The 27,430-nt window shown below is 40.5% G+C and overlaps 1 protein-coding gene across 1 annotated transcript in view; it reads left to right on the plus strand.

Annotated features, from left to right (window-relative positions):
- The window catches only part of NFIA (nuclear factor I A), a 256,619-nt gene that overhangs the window by 196,343 nt on the left and 32,846 nt on the right, over window positions 1-27,430 (plus strand). Inside the window, exons 7-9 of the mRNA XM_074151822.1 lie at window positions 6,465-6,593; window positions 19,659-19,837; window positions 22,384-22,549. Coding sequence (XP_074007923.1) covers window positions 6,465-6,593; window positions 19,659-19,837; window positions 22,384-22,549 — 474 coding nt within the window. The remainder of the gene's footprint in view (window positions 1-6,464; window positions 6,594-19,658; window positions 19,838-22,383; window positions 22,550-27,430) is intronic.

Raw genomic sequence — 27,430 nt, forward strand, 5'->3', positions numbered from 1 at the left:
CTGGCAGTCACCTATGATACGATGTTGATGGGTACGGATAGATTAGCTCTGTTTTCCTGATGATCTGTCAGATGTCGAGTTCTGAGGAAACGGGTTGTGTGTGTTGGTGATGCATATGCAGTAGTTTGATAAGTGAATAGACGGGGGGAGCTTTCATTTTTCTTCTGTGAAATCATTGTTTATTAAGCTGGATTTAGTCTTGTGAAGCGAGGTGCTCACTGGCAGGTAGTTCGTCAGTGATCATGGTAACTTTAAATGCGACCAGGGGAGCAAGTATCTATTCAGAACGTAGAAACTAAAGAGCACTTCATTAGGATGAGTGAATTTCCATCTGCGTTGTGTTTTGTGTATATACTGGAGCAACTAATACAGTCAACTGATGGATGGCAGTTAATGTGATCATATCTCAGCTGATGACAAATAAAGTTTGCTCAGCACTAAATAGAACAGACTTATTATGACTGACAGTAGTATAGCCATCAAAATTTCAAGAAGCTTGAAATTAAGAATTCCCAAGGAAAAAAAAAAAAAAAAAGGCAGCTGATCAGCATTTCTGTTGATACTGATTTCAGTGAAATTGCTGGAATAATTTTCACAGAAGTATGAAAATTCCTTGAAAAACTTCTTCCCATATATCAGTCCTTTCTTCAGCAGCCACTTTGTTTTTCTGCATCATCTATTTGTTCTGCATGTTGTTGAGTTCATGGTCCACCTGGTAATATCTGAGCTTCCGCGATTCCTTTTCATAGTGCCCCTTGAGAATGAAGATCCAAATCATATTTCATTCATAGCTTTTGTTACGAAATCTCCATCAAGAGTCTAGTGGCAGAGAGCTACTGGGAATATTGGGGTAATTATCCACAAGTCGTCTTCAGAGATGAATATCAGCTGGTCTACCAATGTGGCTAACTTGAGATGGAGTTATTGTTTAGGATGTGTGCAGTCAGAATAAGGTTAGTAATTAATCAAGTGAAATTGTATGGATATACAGATATAGGTACAAATAGAGCTTTAGATTTGGAGAGAAGAGGAATTGTTCTCCTCTTACACTGCTGTGACTCCATTTGCTCCATCAAAGTTAATCCTAATTTCAGTACCTCTGTTAGTAAGGTGCACAGGTATATGGAAAATAGGTTTATAGATATTTATTTGTTCTGGGAAGGATTTGTGCATTCAATTCTCACGCATCATTTTCTGGTCCATTTAAATATATATCAGCCTCATACATGAAAATTTGAAGATCTTTAGCTGTACTCAAGGAAGACTCTTATGTGGTGCGTTTCTAGTACTGGCAAACATAAGGAGGTAGAGGAATTAAAACCATCACAAAGCTCCAGTGGCCCTTAGAAGATGAGGAACATGAAGTATCCCTGTGCATTCACTGATTAAACTTGGGCTGGAGGTTTGCGAAGTGCAGAGTTTTGGAAAGTCTTACTGCAGGACTTCAACATCCGTGCAATGGCTCCAGTAACCAGAGTCTCTCAAGGACAAGGATCCCATTTACGCTTGCATTATGCATTGAGCAGAAGGGTGTGATGCATGATGTGGAATGAACAAAATAACTTGTGTGTTTAGGGAAATGCCAAATTAATGAAAATTCAGAAAGCTCTAATGTTGAAAAGGCACACAAATTCCTTGATAGAAATATAATGCTGCTAACAGTTTCAAGATTATTGTTGTCTGAATTTTCTGCTTATTGTGTACTGCAATTAAAATTCTTTTCAACTGAAAAACCAATGTCAAATTAATATTTCCTTTTGGAAAAAAATACGAATGTACACATCTTGTTCCATTTAGCACCATGATGGTCTTTGATCTGGTTCCCTCCGTCCAGTGAAAAAAAGGGATTCGTGTTAATGGGAGCAGGCTAAGACCATATATGTTTGGCATACATAAACTTAGAGAATCACACGAACACAAGTAGAGTGAGTTAAAGCAACACACCCACTCAGTCTTCCATCTGTGTTTTATGCCACAAATCCCTTTATTTTCTTTTTTATTTAGCAATTAACTTTTCCATTTATTCTGTAGTTAAAAGCTGCCATAAGATGAAAATAGACTAAGTCTGATTTTCTTCTCTTGCACTCTAAATAACATTCAGAGGAGACTCAGACCTGAATTACGAAATCTGTGTTTCCTAAAAGCGCCAGGTGTGACTGTGATTTGGACAACTGTCCTATACACAGAATAGTAAGAAACACTTTTAAGCCCCACCTGGGTTACCCAGCCGTTGTGTTCTGGCTGTTCTTGTTTATTCCTTGCTCAGAGCAGATGGATAGAAAGAGGCAGGGAACGGGGAGGATCCTTGGCTCCATTCCCTATTCACCGGCCAGCGCAGCTGAGACGGGATATTGTAATTTGTTACTGCCCTGCACCAGAGAGGAGACAGAGGAGAGTGGGGACTCAGAGGTGTCCTTATGAGTTGGCACTACCCCTTCCTTGGGGCCGTACAAAGTGCTGAAATCTGGTTTTTCAGTGCAGCGGTCCCCAATATTCATTAGCTCCGGGGAGCAATGCTGAGGAAAGCGGTGCAAGGCAGCAGCATCCTCCCTGGGCTCTGCCCTGGGTAGCTTCAGTTTTAACTTTTTAATTTCCTGCATCCCTGAGCAACACAGGAGGGGAGGCTGCGGGCTGGGGACCGCTAAATGTGTTAAAACTCATTAGGTATGAAACAGAAGACCTTTAAAACTAGCCAAGAGTCTCAGACACGGGTGCCAAAAATTAAACACCTAATTCCGTATTTAGTCATTTATCTTGGTTCCGGCCTCACCATTGTTAATACGCACCGTGCCACCTCATAGGTGGCCTGATTTTCATAGGCACTGGGCACCTACAATGCTAACTCCAGTGAGAGTTGCTTACCTAAAAGTGAGACTCATAGTATCAGATTTAAATATTTCTGGGTGATTAAACCTGAGTTCCCTCACTCTCGCTCTCAGCTCCCGAAAGGAGCTTCAATAGAATGACCAGCATTGTAACATATGGCTTAGCGAGGGGGGAAAAAAAGAAAATGAGTATTAGAAATGGATGGACTAAAGAATACGCAGGATATATCAGGCACATTAAGCAAACATATGGTGCTAAATGAGATATTTTTTTAAAATTGCAAAAAAATTGACATTCCTGGCAGTCTCAAGGATAATGTGACATGGCTGTGATAAATTTAGAAGAATGGGACATATTTTGGCTTGTTCTTGGAAACCTTTTTCTTGCATGCCGACTGTATTTCTTCTTTTATTAACCCATTCAAAGAATGTTTGAATTTTGCTGCTAGAGCACCATGCTAGCGCAACATAAAATGTGAATGATGCTAATTGCTTTGCACTGCCTAACTTTCTGTCATACCCTCCCCTCTTAAAGGACAAAACATGCTTTGGAAATGAGCTGGCAAGCTCATCTTATTCTTTCTTTTGGTCAATATTAAGTGATGTAATTAAGCTCCTGTTTGCATATTCTTCTGAACTAGGATGCAGCCATTATTTTTTTTTCTTGAGATCTGATGGATATGATCACTCAAAATAAAATGTGTCATTACAAACCTCAAACAAAATAAAAACATGGTAGAGTTGGACTGTTCCAAACCAATACGTTTCAGAATACACTGAAATAAATAAAAAATACGAAGTAGTGATAATAATGGCAATCAGAATGATGATAACAAACAAATATAACAAAAGTAGGAACCAATTATCAGTGCTTCAGTTTGTCTTTCTACTCAATTTTACAACATTGTGTTACATTAAAATCTCTGTTTTCACATGAAGACAGCTGCCTCAACCGTATAAAAAACCATCCCCACATGAACATGGCACTGCTCAGCATTGCCACAGCGCAAGGTCATTCATCAGCTTTGTTGTAGCTCCTCAAGTTCCAGTGTTTGGACACAATCACATGAACTTGCTACAGCTTTAAACCATATTCCACTGTTATCTCTACCCCTACCATGGCTGAGATCAGTCAAGCAGGTTTTTTAGCTCAGGGCTAGAAGAACAGCTTCTCCACCTTCTCAGAAGCTTTATTATCTTTCCCATAACCCTGAAGATCATAGAATCATAGAATGGTTTGGATTGGAAAGGACCTTAAAGATCATCGAGTTCCAACCCCCCTGCCCTGGGCAGGGACACCTCCCACCAGACCAGGTTGCTCAAAGCCCCATCCAGCCTGGTATGGGGTATGAGGAGGATATGCATCTAGAGGATATGGGGAAAGCAGGGAGTTCATGACCCAGGTGAACCACAGGGTGGACAGGCTTAGAACCCCTTGCTCCTTCCACAACCTCCATTGCTCACCCAGAGCTCGGCTACTCCTGTCCCCTCCTGGATCTCTGCTCATGGGCTGCAGAGCCATCAGCTGCCCGAGGGACCTTCTGCCTCCACACAAGAGTCCTGCACGACCTTGCAGTGAGAGCAGCTCATAAGCAGGCATGCTTTACTGTGATAATCCCCGTGCGTAAACAGTCTCGTGTTCTATCCATCACATTTTGCACGTAGGGGGATGGAGCCTGTTAAAAACTTCCTGGGGGCAAATGGAGCCCCTTCCAAAGCCCAGTGCAGAAGAGATGTACCCAGATGTACCCACGGCCTTGCTGCCGACAGTGTAGCTCCTCTACGCCTCCCCAAGCACAAATATTGCCGCTGACCCTTGTTGTTGTGTTTAGGGCTGGGGATGACACTTACTTTGTGTTTCCATCCCCAGTTCCTCTGTCATAAGGAAATCTGGGTCAAGAGCACCTTTACTTCTTTGTGCCTTTGTCCTGAATATGGATACTCAGACAGAGAGCAATAACTAAGTTACATCCCAACATGCCATTTGGGCAGAAAATTCAACAACCTGCAGTGGAATACTGCATTGAAGTACCTTAGCTCGTTCTCCTTTTCTCTCTTACCCCCAAACTGAACCAACTCTTCTTGCTTTTGTCCCCACTCCAAAGCCCCTAAGACCAGTATGAAAAAAACCCAACCCAGTATTTTTCTTGCACAATAGTCTGTCAGTTCTAAACTTATATTTTTGAAAGATTAAGGATGTAATCTTTCTTGCCATGAGAAAAAAGCCACCACAACTGCAAACCCTTGTAGCAAACAGTTTCAAGACAAAAAGCTGCAAGTACAACACTGGAACTCTCACCACTCCCTTACTTTATTTAACTTTCTGAAATATAAACTGGAAAACCTCACTGAAACCATTAAGACCCCAGCAGCGCAGCACATAAAGTAAAAGAAGGCTCCTGCATATTGCAATCAACATCCCAGGGACTATAAAACTAGTGTTATTAAATATAAAGTTAATAATATTGTCCAGAGATAATATTGTCCAGGCCTCTCTCTTTACTTTTTAACAATTAAATTCTATAAAATACAGAGTTGGAAATAAGGCTGAATGACTTTGCTAGTGGAAGTTCAACTTCCAAATTATCCGATATTTTGCCTTTGCACCTGAAACCTCAACTGTTCTGCACCTTTGTTTTGCTACATCCCTACGGATACGCAAAATGTCTGATGTACTGGAAATTATGTGTTTTCAGAGTATGTGCAGATGATCAGAATGCCCATATGCCTCTACAGTTATAAAAATATAGAGAATAATAGGGACACACATACATATTCTTCATCTATATGCTGTAATATTCTTTTATCCAAGCATAAATCATATGCAGAAAAGGCTCGGATTTTAAGAGCCTATTCAGTCTGCTAATTTCTTTGGTGCCATGGGCTTGATATGATATCAACAGGAGTTATTCTTACAGAGTATAACAAACCGGTCATATTAGCATTACACCATTTCCGCCTGTCCACGGGAGAGGTTTCACCCAATGGCAACTTAACTCTGATTTTCATTGGAAGCCTTTGATATAGTTCAAGGGCATAATAACAACTCTGAAATAATTCCAGTGTGGCTTCTAATATCAAGACACAAATACCATTCACCCTTTAAAAAAAATTTGAAAGCAAAAGGGAACCACATAAATATATTACTTTCAAATACCTTTGAAGTCAAGAGAGTAAGGAGAGACAGAGTTTGAACTCAGAAAACTTTATTCTCTAGTTGTGCCTTGAGTCGTGCAGCACATTTAAAAGATCCATTTGCAATAATCTACTAAAACAGTGAGTGAAAGACAGAACTCATAAAAAGCCTGTAAAAATCCAAATGCTCCAGCTATTACAGATTTCTAAAAATAAAGCAGAGTAGGTTTCAGTAGCAATAATAAGCTGCATCTTATCCATATTTCAGATTTAAAAGAAAAATATGGCTGCCTTTTAGTACTCCTTGCTCAGAGCAAACCATGGCTGTTTCTGCCTCAAAAAAAAAGACCACAAATTAAAGTGAGCTTTCGGCTTGCTGTTGTATTCCGTTTCATTTGTCCTTTAAGTTTTTCTTAGCTGCTTCTGCACCCACTTTCACAATGCATAGGCTGTCGTTCCATGACCTAGCATTATTAAATTGCACTTATCAATCATTCTTGCCAGGAATGCCATCGCCAACTACATTAAAGAAGTCAGAGAAGTCTGGTTTCAGCAGTCCCTCGCCTTCGCAGACCTCCTCCCTTGGAACGGCTTTCACACAGCACCATCGACCTGTCATTACAGGACCCAGAGGTGAGGCCTAACCCAAGAGCCCCCCCAGGCAGCTTAAACCTTAGCCACGGCACCCGGTGGCCATCCCAGCACCTTTCCATGGAAAGTCATCGCCATCTGTGACCCAGCCAGTGAGAGGCTGTGCTTCAGAAGCTTGATAACCTGGAGTTTCTAGTTGTCAAGACCCGCGTTTGGTTTTTGCTAGGCTGGGCTGCTTGGTAAATCTCCTGGTGACCTCTCAATCGAGGTGGAAACGCTGTTTTCTGGGGGCTTGGGGTTTTGTTTGAAGAGGGTGGGGAAAGAGAATTTGTTACAGAGAGTGTCTTCTGCTTGTGTCCATTCATAACATAGATTGAGTCTAAACTGCTGGAGATAGGGACCCATCGCTCCCTTCTGAACCACTCCTGTCTTCCAGCACCATGGCTTTGTTTCTGCTGGTCATTTAGTGCTCGTGTTGTTGGTATCAGCGTGCTGAAGAACCGCCTTGTTAGGGGACTCCTTTGAAGTTGGTTCCTGCAATGCTTTGGCTGGTTTTCTTCGCAGTACTCTTCTGATTGACTTTCCAAGTAAAAGAGATGTCCTCTGGGTCTAGATGCGCTTATACATTTTTGTTAGAAAGCTGCATTTGCATTTAGCCTAGAAAACTAAATGCAATACTCAGTTCACGTTTGAAAAGGAACTCACTTGGGCATAGCAATATACACAAATGAATGAATCTTCTTACAAACCTCTTTGGAAGATATAAAAATAGGAATGAATGGTTGTGACATGTTTCTTTCTGCTATGAAATTTTGTCTCATTTAGACAAGATTATTAAGGAATTGGTCGAATGGTGAAGCATAAAAAGACGTATTAGCAATTCATACTGGAAATTATTTTGAAATGTCTGTTTGGCTTTAGTGTGGTTTTACCGAGGGCAGCATAAACCAGGAGGAGCCTCTTTGTCTGCACAGTCCAGGTGATGCGGTGTGAATTGCCCTAAGTTGAAGCGAGGTCAGGATTGCACTTCATAGGGTTTTGTGCTTTGTTAAATCTGGTTATTGTATTTTGTTTTGTTGTGGTTAATCCCATAAAAATTATTTATTACCCTTAGACACATACCTAGATCCTGGGAAGATCTTAGGCATCTAAATTGTATACAGATTTCCCTTGAAATTTGGATCTGAGCTATCTGGCAAATATATCTCCTTTTAAAAGCCTTGATAATTGGTGATATAAGTATGAATAATATGAATGTTCCATTAACATTATATTCAGTGCACATCAGCTGACTCTGAATTCCTACCTTTTAGAAGTTCAGCCTTTTAGATTTGAGTTGTTGATTGATTAGTTAATAGGCTTTTCTTTATTTAGCTGTGTTTTGCCTCGCAGTTATTTTTTAAGATCACTGAATGCCTTTGTCTGCCCCTGTTTGGACCCTCTGTATTTTGGATTTTTGTGTGGTTGAGAGAGGAGATGTATCACTGGTGAGGTCTTGTTTAAATCTCATCTACAGTCTGTTTTCACAAGAGTTTTTCTATGCACCAGGGGATATCCATCAGCTATGTGAGAAGAACATTTAAAGACAGCCAGAATTTAAAAGAGCAAATACAATGATTACAGTTCCCAAATTTTGTCTGTTTGGAAGGAGATGTCTTCACTAACTGCATAAAGAAGTAACCCAGTTTCTCATCATCATGATTCCTAACAGGTTAACTAAAACTTCTTCTGCAACATCATTTGGAAGCATCTTCTATTATGCTTGTTCACAAACGAAGTCTTACAGACTTTCAGAAAAAAAAAAAATCCCTCTGAATCCATGCATGGATTCTTGAAGTGTCATCATCCTGGAAAAATCTTGTTCCAGACTTCGTTCTTTGTTCTTTTTGGACATTCCTCTTCAGTATTCTTCTTCCACAGCACACTGGCTGTGTTTATTTCTCTTCTTAAACAATCGTTCTGTTAGTAAAGGGTAATATACTGAGATGGATTATTTTCCGCAAATCCAGCTTTGTTCTTTATCCCATCGCCTCCAGTGTACTTCGGGACAGTAAGCAGAAGAGAGAAGCTTTTCAGGTATCAAAAGTGGCAACATAAAGAGTATAACGCAATCATATAAGAGGATATAATTTTTGAGCAATTCATATCCACCATTAGTTACTGGAAGTTGTACCTTCCTGCAGAAATCATCGGTATAATATAGTGCCCACACGTTGCATTCGCTTTGGATACCTCTGCATTATGTAAATGGTCAGTGGCAGGTCATCCTGAGTGGTCTTCAGAAAAGTAAGAATGGGATTTAATCTTCAGTCTGCAGAGATATTTCGGAGGAAGGAAAGTCACGAGTAAGTAGGTCACCATCAGAGTAAGCTCCTCAGCCAACTGAACGATTACGAGAAGGTTCAATCTCCTTCTGATGTTCATATGTGCAAGTTTATCACTTGGATGTGTATATGAGATGCATTTGTAAAGCACGATCAAAATAGACAGCAGAGAAGAAGCTGTAGACTATTCATGGCAGGTGTTGTCATTGACAACCAGTGATTTATAACTTCTCAGGAATATTCCCGAATCTTTAGCACGCTTCCAAACATTCCTTAGAACACAGTACAAGTCTTATGCTGGGGTATCCCAGGATACTAAGTGCCCTTCCCAGTGATCCCCACAATGAGTCATTTTGGAAACAAAACTTGCTTGGAGGAGGAGTAGATCCTTAAGAGGATTTCTCCATTCAATCAGAGATGCTCCGTTCAATCAACCCATTGGAAAATCTCTGTTCTTGTGAAATTGCCGGTACTGTACTGTGTTGTGGAAGCCTGTGCACTAGTTTCCTATCTGCGTTGGTGCTGCTGCCAGTACTCAGCCCAGCTGGGCAGTAGCCAGCAGAGAGGATCTGAGCTGGCTGACCAAAGGACCAGATGTGCAGTGAGTGCTGGCGCATGGATGCCAATGCTTCAGTGACTCCTCAGTAGTTCCAACAGATGGTGGTAAGATCCAAGTTTCTTTGGTGATAAGCTAGCAAAGTGATTCATGGAGCCTCACTTGATGATGGCAGTTTTTTGGGCATGACTCTATGAATGCACCATATGTCTTCTCTGGACCAGCGTGGCTAGGATTCAGTGTCTGGCAGATGGTAAATTGATCACCTATAGGGTGGCTTTAGCATCACTATCAGTTTTAGAATTTATTTCAAAGCATTGAAAATCCAAGCGGTTAGATCCCTGTCTCCTACGCAGCATACTTTTGTTACCTGCAAGTTAGATTACTTGGTGGTCAGCATAGCCCACCGCAGTACTCCAGGATTGCAAAGCCATCACGTATCGCTGGCATCTTACAAAGTTTCCCAGACATTAGACCGCTTGAACTCTTTACCAGACATTGAAGGATTTAAATACTATGGGTGACAGCAGTATTTACATAAGTGGTTTTAGGTTTCCATGTATTGCTACTTACACTCTAGTGACTTTATATCTGGAGCTGGCTGAAACGTTAAATTGACCACGATCTTGTAAACCTAGGATATACGGCAGCCCAGGCTGTGGAGCGTTCAAGCATTTCCACAGAATATGACAGCATAGATCCTGCAAGCCAAAAAGCAAGGAAGAAAAGGCAAGGAAAGAAAAAAGATAAGAATGAGATGGTACATTAGGAAGATAAATGAAGTAGAAACACAATTACAAGAAACAAGAAATACAGCGCAAAAGGGAAGAACCCAAGGAAATGGGTGTTTGAGCAGAAAGAGAAGAAGGGATGAAAGTCAACTAGTGGAGTGGTTCCCATTATACTAATTTCCTCCATAGTAAGCATTGCCATTGAGATTTTTATCAGGACAAGGCCCACCACCAGGGAAACTCTGCAGGATAGTACTCTCCGCTCGTGCCAAAGTGGCAAAAACTGTATGTCACGTATCTGGGAAGACACTGTGCCCTCCTCTATCAAAATTCTCCACGGGGTCACCAGAGTATCAGTGCTTGTTAGCTGTCCTGTCACCCAGCTTCACGCGAATCAAAGTGATAATTCCCGCTACCTCGCTCCAGAGCTACTCAGTGTGAAAGGACATTTTGTAATATCCTGTTCCGTACAACTACCCGTGGCTGCTCCTCGATGCTGTCAGCTGGCAGACTGATGTAACCTCCTGCTTTCCTTTGAATTTTGACAAAAACAACGCGGTGCAAGTTTATTCCGACACAGACACCTCAGATCGGGGGCTGGTAACGTAAGACAGCCAAGAGAGGAGAGAGCCACACCACACGGGTAAGAAAGTGGAGTAGAAACCATAATTAGCGTTAACACCAACCAATTGCATTGGGAGCAGCACGAAGGGATGCTCCAGTTTACAACGTCAGGAGAGCTGACCGTGTAGGTGAAGATTTTGATTTTTCTCCTCTCGCTTTGAAGTATTAGGATGCTGAAGGAAAAACAGTTTCCTAACAGATGGCCCCAAGGTCAGGGTTTAGTAATTACAAGATACCCCACCCAAACTGCCATCTACTCCCATATCCCAGGCAGGGGAGGGCAGGGAGGAAGGCTTGCAAACGGTTAAAGCTTCAGCTAAACAAAAGTCAGGAACCGTGTAATTAAAACTCTACCTTTGTTGTATTGTAAAGAGTTAGCCTGTGACATAGGAAATATTTAAAGGAGCAGGCTGTTCAGCTAATTTGTGTGTGAGTGAACTGCTTAGACAGTCCTATCCTAAATTAACTGTAAGGCCACCCACTGAGATTGCCTCATAAAGGGCCATGATTGCTCAGCTTCGTTTTGTATAACCGTTCAATAATTACTAGATAAATGCATAACTAAAAGCTCTATTACACTAATAATTTGTACTGAGATAGATGTGTGGGACACCATGCTGGGTTAATTTGTCATCCCTGCAGCAAACTTCTAAAGAGGGCTCTTTTGCAGAGGAATTGTGTTAATATGTTGCTCCAGTGAAGACATGTTAGAGCAACAAGATGACTTGGTCGCTTAATCTCCTAAAGAGGCAAAATGCCTGGAGGGTAAGTGCCAGAAAGAAGAATGGGGGGTGATTAACACAGTGGACCCAGATTTAAACTCATCCTGACAAAAGGAGCTGATCTAACTGAGCAAAAGAATGGAAAAAGGGGGAGTGTTAAAAATACTGATAGGATTTCATGCATCCCTAAAAAATAATATAAAAATAAAGTACTGCGGGACCAAAGTATTTTACCCGTGCTTTTACTGATTCTGTGCTCAGTTTCTTTGCTCTCTTTGATGTATCCGTGAAGTTAAACTACGTGCTTTAAACAGTGCAGTGAACTATAATATTTTTATCTCTGCTTTATGCTAAATTCTTCTAGCTTCAGACACACACAAAAAGCACATTATTGCTTTAAATATGGAACCCATGTTTAAGCATCAGAGCTCTGGATTTTCAACCTCCTCTATTGACAGAACCATAAATCATGTTAAAGTTAAGTGAATTACTGTAGCGTGGAACTATAGCTTTAACAATGTTTATGTAGTATCAGCTTACCATCTACAGAATGAAAGGGGAAAAAAACACTGATATTAGAAATGGGAATGTGGAGTCCTATTAACTTAACAGCAATATATCACTCCAAAGTCACAGATTCCATTACCATGCCCTTTTTAGTATCAAAGCAGAATTATATCATCACACACATAAAGGTTGTGGTTTTTAAGAGAATTTACATTTCTATTGTAAACTTATCAACTGCATTTCATTATAAGAAAGACATGATATATTCTCCTAGCAGTAGTTTTTATCTTCTATGTGGGAATACATCATGTGTATTAAAAACAATAATAATATGTAAAAGTTGCCAGCATTCAATGTGAAGGAGGAATCCTACAAATAGGTTAAATTATGGTTTTTTGACCTCTAGCTATGGTCTTGGAGGAAGGAGTGCTTTCTATAGGTATAATTTTTGTTTCTATATGTTGAAATCAGCTCTATAGTATTCTGATCTCCCAAAGGCAGAAGAATTTTGACATGTTTTAAAACAATCTGCTCAAAATAGCTAACTTAACTGCCCCCCTGCCTGTGCCAGAATCTGGAACCTGTGCTCAGTTCAGCTCTACAGGTTTTCAAAAGCCAGGCTGTAATACTCACAATCCAGAGTACACCAATAAACCCTGTGCCCAAACACAGCTTTAAGCATATTTTCTCTTTTGCTAAGAACTCCGTGGGCCCTGGCAAAATGTCCTTCTGCCTCCCACTTGCTACTGCAAAATCTCTTACCGAAAGAGTATTTCTGAACAAAGGGTCCAGGTGCCTTATAACAGTCTCCAGAGCAGCAAAAAGGGGCTGAGAGCCAGCCCCACCTTGGAGATACCGTGCTCTGTTTTTTCAGCAGTGCTTAGCCGACCACCTGCGCTTGACTTCTGGAGCTGAGAGGCAGACATTCAGCAGTTCAGCCCTTCTTTTGATGTCCATGGGCAGGAGTAGATCCTCCGTCCATCATATTTAGGGTATTTGTATATGTCTTGCATTGGTCAGCTGTTTATATTACATTTTCAATGTTTCATCCACATTTGCCTACATAATGTGGAAGTACCCATGATACCTAAATTTTAGCCATGCTAAGAGGGTAAGGTCTATGTTTCTTCTCCCACCCCATGATTTCCCAGCCTGGTCACTGCAAAAGGGAATGCAAGACAGGATCAGTTTGAATTTGGCTCATCCATGGACCTGACAGACAGGTTACTAAACAGCCTCTTTGCACCATCATGGGATTTATGCAATATTTAAGTTTTCCACTGATTGGAATTGCCTTCAGAGGACTGGTCCCAGGACTGGTCAGTCCTACCCTCAGCAGTTCAATATTTAAGTGGAAGCGAGTCCTTGCTAACGTAAATAAGAGACTGCTCTACATTTATCACCCTAAAATCTATTCCTAATGGGCAGTAAGAAAAATGGGGACTTTCAGAAACCTTTGAAAGAGTTACAGGGACGCAGCTCCCATTGAAATTCAAAAGGAGTTAATGAATTCTCTCAGGACCTCTGCAAATCCCAGCCCAAGTTTCTTAATTATTTTTTTCTTGTTTGGGTAACTGCTTTCATCACAAAAATCTGTGGGCTTAAAGCTATTGTTTTAGGCTTCCATTCTTTACCTCTTGTATTGTATTATACACAGAAGTGTAAGTTCCTTTCAACAAATTTGGATTGTTGCCAGATCTCCTTATTAAAAAGTCACTCTTCATATTTCCGATAAACACAGCTGTTTCATGGTGTTTGAAAGCATTTCACATCAGCCAGCATGGTGGCTTAGCCAATTAGTACTCTAATATGGTCAATTTTCAGAATAAGTACCTTTGGGGTACAAAGGGTGGGATACATCTTGCATAATTTGAACTGGCACTTGCATCACTTAAATGCTAGGAGAAAGCTTACAGCATGCAGGGAGTTAAAGCAACTTAGAAGCCTGAAATGGAAATATCTAGCAGAACAAACTGTTCTATAACATTTCCAGGGAAATGACTTTTAAAGAAATACTTTCTTAATTGTAATGAAGCCAATTATAATGGCCTCAAAAACAAGCTGATAAAAATGATCCTGTTTCATTATGATTATAACGTTACTATTTCTAGGAAGATTGATCAATGTTTAATGAGCTATTAGTAAACTTAATTATCACTTTCTAGAGGAGGTATCTAGGAGCCTTGGGCCCTAGTAAAGCCAATCCACTCTTGGCCTGGGTCTGATGGACCAGCCCTTGTGCCTGTGAAGGAACAGTGGTTTTGATTCCACAACTTCTCTGAACAGGCGAGGAGTGCAGGGTGATAGTAGGCTTTTCCCGAGCAGGAGAAGAGCAGCACTAAATGACCCTTTCAAAGACTTCAAACAACCTTATGAAGAAAGAAATTTCATCCAGTCATCTGGACTTGAAGGGGTTGGCAAGGTTTTCTGGAAGAGGAGACGGAAGGTGGATGGATCGATGTATCTTTCCCCATATGTTGGTCTGTGCCGGTGGAGAAATCTGTCTGAGCGCTGCAGGTGTGAGCATGAAGTCTCTTTACCACATCAGTGAGCGCTCCCTGGGAGAAAAGATCCCATAAGTCGTTATTAGGACTGCTCCTTTGTTTCAGGAGAAGGGCCCGAGAAGGGTACTAAATATCTGAAGAAAACTATAACCTGTTTCAAATTAACTGATCCTTTATTATCTGGTCATTCAGTTGAATAGAATTCACAATTTTGGCTCTTCTTCATTTGCTTTGGACACGTGAAGTGCTAATCTAATCAATGAATGCAACTTATTTTATTAGTTAGTTAGTTTGTTATTGGCTACTACAAATCAAGAAGGGAAGAGACAAGACTGGCCTGCATAATCAGATGTTTGAATTCAGCGTCCTGAAAAATCCTCTTATTTCTGTGCTGCACAGCACCACGAACTCATAAAACACTAAAAAATCCAGTATAGCACGCAACAGCTGTACTGCATAATTACTTGGCCCAATAGCAGTAGTTTTAAAATACTGGTATATCTGTTGCAGGCCACCATACATTATCATCTCATTTTCAATAAAAAGTCTGGGATGTTTCAGATGAGCTTCAATGGAATTAGAATCATGTGTGCTTTGAAATATTTATGCTTGCCTTGAGATGGAAGGATAATTCCTGCCTCCAACCCCCACACACAAATAACAGATTTAATAACGCCAGATAGTCCAACTCCTCCATACCTACAGCAGGTAGAAATGAAGTTCTGATCTGGAATACGCATATTTTCATAGGTTGTAGAACTTATATTTTATGTCATTTAGTGAGGTCAATAATAAAATATAAATGCCACAGGCTGAAAGACGCCAAGAGAAATACGGTTTGGCAGCATGGAGCTGCTTAGGGATACATAAATAATAAGTCAATAAGTAAATAAATAATAGACAAAGACCTGTTTTATCTTCCATCTGAAGATCTCAAAGAATTTACAATCACCAATTGAGACTTATAATATCCCATCAGAAGTATGTGAGTAGTAATAGCCCCTTCTTATACACAGGAAAACTTGCATCACTCTAGGCATGGTTTTCAGAAGCAATGACTTTTTAATTTTTATTAAGCATTTCTGAAAATCGTGACTGAAGGGGCTTGTCCATGGTCACTTGCCCCTTTTAGAGGCAAACAGGGAAAATAGTAACCTGCTTGTCCTTTTACTGATTAAAAATGTTTGTGAGGATCCATACATTTTGAAACACAGTTGTTCTGCACTCAGAACTTGTTTGAAAGGCCATTTTTGCATACACGGGAGTCGGTGACCACAGCACAGCTATCGGAGTAATGGTCTGTATCTGGGCCAGCAGTTTTTAGACGTCAGCATTTAATTGCCTCTCTCTAGTATAAGGCAGGCACACTTGTAATGTTGATCAGTTTAATAGAAGTAGATTCTTCCTCTGATCAAACTACCCTTTCTTTTTGCTATTTGAGAAATTTTGTATTTCCTGGTCAGAGGCTGCAAAACCAAACCTTTTGGAGATCCTTATTCCATTCATTACTTCTTATGCTTAATCCATCCACTCTGAGAAAATGAACCCTACATGTCAGAGTATGGCACAGACTGAGGACTGATGCCTATTCGGTCTTCTTTCCTTCCCCGAGTCTTTCCCGTGATCAGCAGAAAGCCCTTCGAGGTTGTGCTGAGGAGTTGGCTGAGGCTCTCAAGAGGAACCACTTTCTCCTTCTTGCAGCACTTAACCTTCCTGAATTATTGTTGAACATTTCTGCATTCATTTTTCTTCTCTCTCTCTTTGGGAAGATCACTGACAAAGGTTTTGCACTTTTTTTTCTACCTTGACATGCTGAGGGGGTCAAGGCAACAGAGAAAGACCCGGTATTTACATGCCTATGAGTATTTCTAATAACCGTAACACACCTTTCATATAGCAAATCAAATTATTAAATGAAGAGCCATACCTTGGAAAAGCTAAATACAGTGTGGTTTTAGGCCTTGTTTTGAATTTCCATCTGTTGCCTGGATAGAATTTTTTATTCCTTCTTGTTTGATTGAAATAGCATTTTTATCTCCTTTTCACCCAGCAGAAGAAAGGGAATGAATTTGTTCCCAGATGCGTACACAGGAACAGTGCAGTTGCGTAACAATTTCAAATAGTATTAACAGAGCTGGTGCTAAAATATTTTTTTATAAATAAATGTTTAAAAAATCCCAGTCTTTTTTTTTTTTTTTCACTTAATTAGATGTTTGCCACATAAGTTTTCATTTCTCACTTTTATCTTCATCCTTCATCTTCCATTTGGCATACAAGGAAAGGGGGAGTTATAAAAGGAGATACAAAGGAAGAATATGTTTTATATCAAAAAAGGACATGTTGTATGCTAATGAAGATTTTGTTGTAGTCATCAAAATGCTTACCACCAACTTAAGCTGAACCAATATTTGTGGCAAAATATTTTGACAAGCTCTAAAATGACTGTTGCTTCCTGGAGAAGTTGGAGATACGTTCATACCTGTAAAGTGGCTATGACATAAGTGTCATTAAAGCAGTTACACCTCAGGGTTTGGTGTGAGATCAGAGGCTGATGCTTTGGGTGGAATTCACCTCATTGAAGGTGTGTGCCTAGACTGGAGGCATCTACCTTGGAGCTAGTACTGGTGGGCTCCCTTCACACCCCCTGGTGAGCCAGTTCGGTGCGGTCAGCGAAGTCCAGTCAAAGGCAGTGGTCTATCTTTGGATGAGACGAACGGCTCCTTAGACACCATTAGCTCTTTTTGGTTCTCTGTTGATTCTAAGATAATTAGCTTCATGGTAGACACCCACATTTAGTAAGGTGAATCCCACATTATTTCTACCTTTAATAGCAGACTTCAAAGTTACAGCCTCTCCCAGGAGTTTGGGGACAGGGAAATAGCCTTCATTTCTTCCTTTGAAGATTTGGGTTCTTTATCTGAAGGGTTTTCAAATATACTGTAATTTAAGATGCAAACTCAGAACAAAACTATTTGTCTTAAAAGTGAATGAGAAATAATTAACTAGGGTATTTTTAAAAAAAAAAAAAGAGATAAGCCCAGATGTGCAGACAGGTTGAACAGGCTGGGCACACAGGTGTTTGCCTTGGCCATGGAATAACTGTCAACATTTCCATAACAAGGAGTGTGGGATATGCTGCTTCTTGTTTCCTTTTCCCAAGTGCAGCGTTGCAGAGCTGTGGGAAGACGACTGGTTTCCAGTTCAGCCCACATGCCACAATACCTAGCTGTTGTAAGACAGATAGCCCATGCTATCAGAAGAGATTCACTACCTCTGCTTTGATCAGAGATAGCTGAAGGCTGCACGCTACCTTTTGGTTCCTCATCTCCATGTTTTCTTTTAGCGGTGCTTTCCCATTGCATGGGATGCAGTTTGGTACCACACATTTAGTATATTATTCTCCTTCTGTTATGAATATTTTAAATGGTATTGAAGGGAACAGACTGGGAGGACTCGTGGGCTTAACAAGTTTACAGGGGGGGTTTTCATGGCAAGGATGAGAGCTTCATGTTCATCCCATCTCAGCACCCCAGGCTTGAGTGCAGCTCTTTTCGGTGGTGGTGTCAAAGTAATCATTCCTATCCAGTCGTGGAGAAAGAAGTACACAGAAGTGCTGCCCAGCCAGCCCTTAATGAATGTTTACAGCATAACGCAGTAGGTTTCCTTGCTGCTACCTCTGAGTACTTTTTGTCCACGTCTTCAGGCTCTGAGTTTGCTAATGGTTTAATAATGCTTAAGAAAAAAAATATTAATAAAGCGTCATATTATTAAACTGGTGATGAACAAGACTAAGCAGCAGATTTTAGCTTTTATTTAACTGAGGGCTTTTCGTAGGATTTGTCATGAAATGAGTGTTTGCTCGTTTGTATTTGATTTTAGTTAACTTTCCTGCATCTCTCCAATTTTTCAAAAAGTGCCAAAGGCTTTTTTTTCCCCTCTCTTATATTTAACTTACTTCAAAGCCAACACATGAGTTTCTGTAGGATATTACCTCCCTTGCATAGCCTTTATCTAATCAATTATGTGTGGTGTACAAGTGCAGTATATGCACATGGACACCCTTGGAAGATGACTAGGACAGCACACCAAGGGAGCAACAGGGATGTAAGGATGACTGTTTGGTGAGAAATAAACTATGATTTACGGATGAGCTTCTGCTCAACCACATTAATTGGGCGTTCTAAAGGAAAATTGAATTCTCATTTTAGAGGGGAAAGGGAGAATTCATAGCACTACGAACAGTGGCAGTTGCTACCTCGTGGTGACAGCTGACGGTGGAAAGCACTGTTGGCTCACATGGGTCCAACCCAATATATCTTGAAGGCCAAGGAACTGGGCAAAGGTATCACATAACGTTAGGAGAGCAAAAGGTTCTTCAGCTGCACTTGTAGTTCTGCTGAAATCAGCTGAGGGTAAAATCTGTCATTGCCGATGGGCTTGTGTACATTACACCTTTACACCTTCACTGTAGTACATTTTCCAGCTGGCTTGTTGGCCCATAAATTCACCAAATTAAACGTCATCCCTGAATGCAAGCTGGGGGCTTGCTGAAGATTTGAGCCTAACATTATTCAGGAGAAATGTAAATGTAATTTTCAAAACGATCTTGCCACTTTGTGCGTGTTCATTAGATGAAAATACGTTACTTAAAATAAATGTTCCTAAACCGAGGTGGAAAAAAAACCCCAACAACAGGAAGTGTTAGACCATCTTTAAATTATCAACCATTTATAGTGCAATATAAAACGGATTCATATGTGCAAATCCAAGTAATATGAAATGTCAATTAAATCAACCCTAATCTCCCAAATACATTTTTTTATTGCCTGATTGATTTGGAATGCTCTTAAGGTGATGAATAGTTTTCACTTTCACAAAGGAGTGCTGATTCCTTTATGCGTGTCCACTAAAGACACAGAAAATCCTGTAAAGTGTCTGGCTCCCTTTGCTTTCAGGATCTAGATGAAGTGAGTGTAGGACACAATGTGGTCTAATATATTAATTGTGAAGATCAGATGTATAAACAATACTGTACATTTAAAAAAAGAAAAAGACTCAAAGTAAAACTACGGTAGATTTAAACTGTTTTATTTTCCGAAGGCAAAACTCTATATAACTTCTTTGTTTTCTTTCCTATAGCAAGTCCACATGCAACACCATCGACTCTTCATTTTCCAACATCACCCATTATTCAACAGCCTGGGCCATACTTCTCACACCCAGCAATCCGCTATCATCCTCAGGAGACTCTGAAAGAGTTTGTCCAACTTGTCTGCCCCGACGCTGGTCAGCAGGCTGGACAGGTGGGGTTCCTAAATGTAAGGAAGCCGTTTTTATTTCTTCAGAAGTGTTTGTCCTATGTAAAATTTAACCATGGGATGATGGGATTATATTTAACAGCATGTTGCATACAGGAACACACCTTGAATAGTCGTTGGAAGGGAAAAAAAAAAAATAATGAAATGCTGCTACTGCAAAAATATTTGAAAAAACAACAAAAATCCTCCCCAAAAAACCACTCGACCACATTGTGGTGAAATTAACTTAAACTGTCAGAGAAGCTGGTGATACAGTGACCTTTTGGGTCCCTCCACAAATGACTTTGCTGCATGCGTTGTAACCCTAGTGGAACTAGGGTTAACAAAATATGAAGACAGAATAATTTTTATTAATTATTTTTGAAGTTCAGGGGAGAGCGGGGGGGAAGGAGCAGGAAAAGGGAGGGTGAGAAACAGATGTTTCAGATCAGCTAAGTTCATTAAAAAAAAAAAATACTGCCTTATAGCACTTTAGATCAAGTTGACCAGTACTTGAACTCAAGATGTTAAAAGTACAGTTTATTATGGTTTGTTATTTCTGTAAGCAGTTATCTTTTCCCCTTATCTCTATGAAAAATTAAGCAGAGTTCCAAAGCTTCAAATAACCATTTTCATTTTTTTTTTAATCAAATAAAGTGAATCATCTTGCTATTATTGAAATAGCATTCCGGTCAAATACAGAATTTATAAATTTTATGTAAATCAAATCTAAAATAATGCTCTGAATATTTCATGAAATGTAATGCATGTAACTTTTTCCAGCCAATGAAGTAATAACTGGCAAAATTACTGTTTCTCTCCTGACATACATACGATTGAAAGTGTTAATGAGAATTAGTTTAATTATTAGCATCTAATTTATTACACTTATTTAATAAGCTATATTGTTCTCAGTGCTTTCCTTTCCCCAGCAGAAAAACTGACTCTACTTATTCCAGCCAGTACTGGCTTTGAATAATGTCTGCAATATGTTAGCAGATACATTTATGTCTAGACAACAAATCAATATAGTGCTTTTCTTTTTCCTTGAGTATTCATTTGCTTAATTTATCCCAAACCATTCAGCATTATGAACTGTTAGCACACTCACAATGAACATACAGCAGGGGTCTTCTTGGCAGGAAAGGGACCTAATTGTGAGACAAGATAGTGTTTGAGGGATGTCACTAATATATTAGTTTATTAAAGGTACTGGATGTTGGAAAAATAAATATCCCTGAAGGATTGCTTCTTACTGCAAACACTAGTAGCTGCAGTCTTTGAAGTCAGTGGGAGTGCTGTTAAGTTAAATGCAGATGAATTTGAGTCTTATTTATGCCCCGAACCATTTTTGCTCTAGCATAAGTGTGATTTGCACCTACACGACTTTAAGGCCTTTAGTCAGTGCCAAAGCAGGTGAAATGAAAATAAGGTCCCAAGCGTTTGCCAGTATGAGTATTTTGTCCCCAGCAATTCAGGCTAATGGAAACCCTAACAGGAATTAAAATATTATTTTCTTTAGCAGTACTTAGAATATGGATCTGTGTTTAAAGCTGAGCTTTTATCATCAATGGAAAAGCCAATGCTCAGTGCCAGAAGAACTGCAGTGAGATCAATTTGTAGAGTGCTGTCGAAAGTGATCTCATCATTTTTGTCACTAAAATGGAACACCTGATTCACAGGCTGTCCTACTTTCTCTTTATAATGGTATTTGGCATCTATCTGTATGGTTTTCAAGTGTCCAGGCTGCATTACATTTCAAATGTAAACTTCACAAGTTGGGGGAAGGGGAGGCATTTTTTTTTTAAGCCTGCTTCTTGTTTTTGTGATACTTGAAAACGCTTTTAGTTATGGACAGGTTTTTCTGGTGATTAATTGACAGACCACACTTGTATAGCTGGGCCCATTCTGACCTCATCTCAGACTAAAGGGAGGGTGGGTTTTTTTCCCCAATGTGTAAAATGAAGCAGTTCTAAGTTCGGTCATTGCTCCATATGATCCCAGTGGCAACTAAACAGCGAGCTACACTATTCCTCACTCAAAAGGGATGTGGGAGAGCAGTTACTTTAATATATACTCATACATTTTCCTGTAATAAGATATCAGCACGACTTTTAAGACCACCAAAAATGCTTGTTTTTTCTCTTAATGAGCAGTATCTTTAAGAAATTTACACTCAAGTCCTAGGCTCTGATATCCTAAGGGTATAACAGAGGCATGAAACTGGGGGATTTAAGGGGTAAAAAATACTGTTTCAACCCTTAGTGAGCATCAGTTAGTGGCTGCAGGAAATAGGAAGATTAATAGAATTTAATCCAGGGAAGTTCAAACCGGCTGCTAATAGGACAAACATTTAAAAGTGAGTATTTCCCTAGTTTCACAAGGTTCACAGGGTTTGAGACAAAATTACTTGAAGTCAATGGAGAATTTGACCCAGCACTTTTTTTACCACCTCTCAAGCAATTGTAAATATATTGCACATAGCCTTCAACTAGATTGTTATTACTGGAGGTTCCTAATAGCTGATTTTTAGTATAATTTTTGTCTGTTTGCTTGTTTTTTGGCAGCCCAATGGTAGCAGCCAAGGCAAGGTGCACAATCCATTCCTTCCTACCCCAATGTTGCCACCACCACCTCCGCCACCAATGGCTAGGCCTGTGCCTCTGCCAGTGCCAGACACAAAACCTCCAACCACATCAACAGAAGGAGGGGCCACCTCTCCCACTTCTCCAAGTAAGTATAGACGCAGCGGGAACCAAGGGCTAACGGCAGCACCCAACGTGCTGCGGTCAGCGGGTATCGGCTACTCAGGGATGAGGACTGGACTAGCTCTCGGGAGGCAGGAGAGCTCTCCGCTCTCTATATGATGCACAAAATTCGGAGCTGGTTTTATATTAAATAGAAAAGAGTTACCTTAAGGTTACACTTCTATTTCTGACTTTGTTGGCATTTAACATAACAGCGGATGAGAGAAATCAAGGCCAGTAGCTCAGCTGTGACACAGACCTAGGACTTTTGGGATCTTGTTTACTGTCATGAGGAGGCAGTTCGGTATCTCGAGTCAGGCTTTAGAGGATAGATACTACATGGAAGTCAGACAAAGAGCCTCATCAAAAACATCGCTGCTTATACATACTGGGCTAAACTAACAACTCTTTCGAGTTCACTTCATTTATAGATCTTTTGGGAATAGGTCTTCCTAGATTAACCCAGACGTCTTTCCCTAATGACTTGGTTCCCGAGCCCTGCATTTTGGGCAAGAAGCTATGGTATTTCTTAGGCCCAGGGAGAAAGCTTTAATCCTCTCTCCACCACCCACACGGCTCCCATATGTATTTTGCGTAGCCACAAGTCAAATATACAAATTCCTGGATACACACTTGGGGATACCACTTTGGACTCACTCTGCTGGGAAACAAATGTGATTCAGCTGGGTTTGATGCTTTAAAAAAGTCTGGATGTTCAGGGAGTTAATTGTGAAATGATTTAATGAAGCTATGCTCAAACTGACATTTAAAAACAAAAGGGAAGCTTTCAGTGCTTTAATGGCAACTGTAGGGGACTTGTTCCACAGTGAAGGGAGTCCAAATAACATCCACAAACAAAAATCAATCTAATCGAAAGAGCAAATCCCTTTGTGTGCTTTTCAAGCTTATTATTTAAATGCTATATGCAACCACTGCTTGACGTGCAAAGAGGTATTCGCTATTCAGACCATGTGAAGCCTACATTTTTAAAGCTTTATATACTGTTCAGGAGATTTGCACAGGTTCCAAGGGGGCATTTTAAAAATCTGGTAGTTCTCAGAGTTTTGCATTGCCTTCTGCTACGCGATAGCGCACAACTGCAAGCTCAGCAAGATACTCTGGCTCACTTAGAAATTAAAATGGGTTTTAGTATGAGACAGTCTGGTAAGATTGTGAACATGATCTTCTAGAATCGGGACTTCTAGAACTGATCAGCAGATTTTTGTTGAGCTAAGAAGTTGATTCATTCCCTCCCCTCCGCTCCTCTTTCTGACCTTAGACCAACACTTGTGCTAGCAGGAAGTTTTGACACTCTCTGATGGGAGATACCGTCTTTTAAGTCCTATCAATAAGATTCAGCGGTGGAATCTAAAAGGTTAATGTTTAGTCATAGTTATCACTGAATATAGTCAGCAATGCCTTACTATTTCCTTGTCTTCAGCACCGGGAAAAATGAAACTAGGTCAATGTATATTTGTCATTACGGTTGTGACTCAGTTTACTGGCAGCGTGCGGTGTCTAAAAGAAAAAAATTCCCAACATCATTTCAGCAGTAAACTTAATACTCATTTTTTGTGATACTGTCATCATGTAAACAAGCTAAATGCGTGTCTGGCCCGATTCTCAGCTGGCATAAAAACTGATGTTTGTCCGCTGGAGTTCGCAGAAAACCATCCATCGGTATCGGCCCGGGCTGGTCACTGCGGCTCAGCGTTCAGCAAACAGCTGCCACATTAATTGGGAATCGAGGTTCTCTCAAGAGCAGCCAGTTAGTGGTATTTAAACAAAAGATTAGGAAAATAATTACTGTTTGTTAATTAGCTACGGCTGATGTCTAAACATATAGTTCTGTACATACTCAGGCATGCATCTTCCTTTTGGTAAGGGTTTTGAATAATAGTGACTTGAGTTGTAAAGAAGCATATAATTTAATTTGGGGACAAATTTTACAGAAAAGTAGATTACAGGGAATATTTTCTAAGAAAAAAGCTGACGTATATACCAAAGCCAGTGGAAATGGCTGGCCACATGAAGAGTAAAACAAACCGAAGTTCCGAGCCTCGCAGCCAGAGTTTGCCAGAAGGGCCCACTGGACTCCATTTAGCGTGTCAATCAGTACCAACCCTCCATTTTCACCAGTGTTTATTTTTTTCTTAACTAAATATTGGCCTTCAAATAACAAGTGCGGGTTCACCGGAGTTTCATAAAAGCCGCATACACGCACGCCCCCCTACCCCAAAAAAAAAAAAAAAAAAAAAAAAGGTGTTTTCCATGGTTACGAACTGCTTGAGTGCACCGGCTCTGGGAGTGTCGCTGGGTTATGGCTGACTGCCCTGCAGAGCTTTAGGATATTGGAAAGTCACTTATGCAACAAAGGCAGGAATGATGTTAGATTTTGGCCAGACTCTCTCCTTAGCTGTGCGGAGGAGAATGAAACGCACACACCCCCACCAGGAAAACAGAGTGAAAGGGGTTGGCATTTGCTCCATTCTCCTTCCCTTTTTTGGTCTAGCAGAAAGCCCTCTGCAGAAACAAAATGCAGTTATGGCCCTACCAAAAATTGGAATATGGCCCTCCTGAGGGGTGCGGGAGCCAGGAGCAGCTGTTCAATACAGCATGGCCTCCTGGGAACGAGAGCTAAAAATCACAACAAGGTGGTTAATGATTCTCAGAGCAATAGTGAAATTCTCCAGCTGTGACATTAACCAAAACATGAACATTAGTGCTGTCCAAGGAAGGAAGAGCCCCTGGAGATGCACACTGGGGATTTGCCGCTACTGGGTGGCCAGGCGTGCCCTGGGAGTTGAAAATTTCAGCTGTGGATCCTATCCCTTTGGAAACGCAGCATTTTCCTCAGTGAGATGACAAAATGGAGATGGGATTCGTGAGGTTTGGAAGGGTTCACTTTTCCTGCAAAGAAAGCCTTTTCAATAGAACACATCCTTGATATCAGACGCAGCCCCAAAATTATCTTATCTCAGATCTCGATTTTGTTTGGTTGGTAACCCATAACAAACCTAACACAATATTTTCTTGAACTTGACAGTTTCTGGGTTTAATATCTCATTGCCCAAAGAAAACACCACCTCCACTATGTGCCAGTTGGACTTTATCACTATCATAACTGAATCTGAGTGCTAGAACCCGGGCCCTCATTCCAATGCAGAGTCTCAGATACTGCCATCCTGTACACCATGCTTTTTAGAGAGCTTTTTTAAACTAAATATTATTTTCTAAGGTTCACAACTCTACATGGGGAGAAACTTAGCGATTTTCCCTTGTTGGGCAAGATCGTTATCGGTTAATGTCCCTTTTTGCAAAAGAGTTTTCGTGTTAAATAGCATTTGTGTCAGGATGAGAAGAATGATCTTGTGGCTATAGTACTGGATTCATAATCAGATTGGATTTCTCTCCCTTTCTCCACTATGCATTGACTGAGCACCCTCTGGGCAAGCCATTTTAGCTCTCTCTTTGTTCCTTTCCCCATCCATAAAAAAGAGGGTGATGACTATCATTTAATTTGTTAGAATTTGCAGTTCCCTCTCAGATGCTCAGCTGCAGAAGGCATTGCGGCAGAAATTGCTGTATTGCACCGCGTTCCTCCAGTTAATCCTCTCACTACAACTCCACAACAGCTAAACTGACTCCTAGACCTTCACGAAACAGTACAGCTCTTCACATCAAGCACATGTGCTTGCTGTCTTGGTCTGTAAAGGAGAGACCTAGTGGTACATCAGATTATCGCTCACCCAATCATCTCTACCAACCAAAAGTTCATCCTTTTATTCCAGAGCTGGCTGGTAAATGATACACTTCTATACTTAATAGAAATTATTTCAGGAAAGTATATTTTAAATTAACATTCTTCTACTGCAGGCAACTTTAAAATACATGACATTCCCAAAACTGTTTGTTTGTCTTGTCTTTCATACAATTTCTTGCCATTTTGGCTAAATATCAAAGCTGTCTGTGTGAGCAAATGTTCTTTCTCTGCCAGCTCCTGTTTTGCTTGTTCCTGAAGTGAAGCATCATAGCAAATTTGTGGCATCACATTCATTTCCTTGGCTACGGGCTATGATGTTGCAAACAATTCTTAGTGAATTCCAGTAGCAGAAAGACGAGGCTGGGCAGGAAGATGTTCCTGTTCAAGCCCAACGGGCCAGCTCTCAGCTAGTGTAAACTAGTGTAGATCTGGGCAGTTCCCATGGAACAAAGCTGATAAAGATCAGAAGATCTGCTTAAGAGACCTGGCTTCTGTTCCTTGCCGTGCTTTGGCTCTTCCCTTTCCTAATAAGGAGTTTGAAGACCCCACCATAGGCTTAGCCTATGTATACTGTAACATAATATGACTCAGCTTTAAACAGTGAGAGCAGTTTGCCCCATCCTAATCTCAGGACAGGAATCAGAAGTGGTCGAACTTCCAGGAATCTCACCACCCATGTCAAGCAAGGGTGTTTGTATGAAGACAGTAAAATACAGCTAGAAGTTGTGTTGGTGGTGGTTTAAGCAACACTTGGTACTGCTCCCTTTTCTGAACCAAATTTCACCGCAACACAAGTCATGGCTAATGTGTGTTCCATGTCAACTTAATATTCTGTGCCAAAATGGCCCCTTACGATCCACCAACATCTCCTGACATTTTACAGCAAAGCGGGACGAGCATCTTGGGAGAGTCCAGTGTAAAGCCTGCTCTGCATGTATGTAGTTTTGGTACTCTCCACTTCTTGGCTCTAGCAATGTAGTTATGTGCCCTTAAGGAAATACCAAGCTGACATCCGTGTATTTTCAGAAAGCAAGTTAAACATAGTTTGAAGCATTATGGAAGAAAGGTATACATAGCAATTCACCCAGTAGGGTTTGAAGGGAC

Source organism: Numenius arquata, chromosome 8, assembly GCF_964106895.1.
Source record: "Numenius arquata chromosome 8, bNumArq3.hap1.1, whole genome shotgun sequence".
NCBI lineage: Eukaryota > Metazoa > Chordata > Aves > Charadriiformes > Scolopacidae > Numenius > Numenius arquata.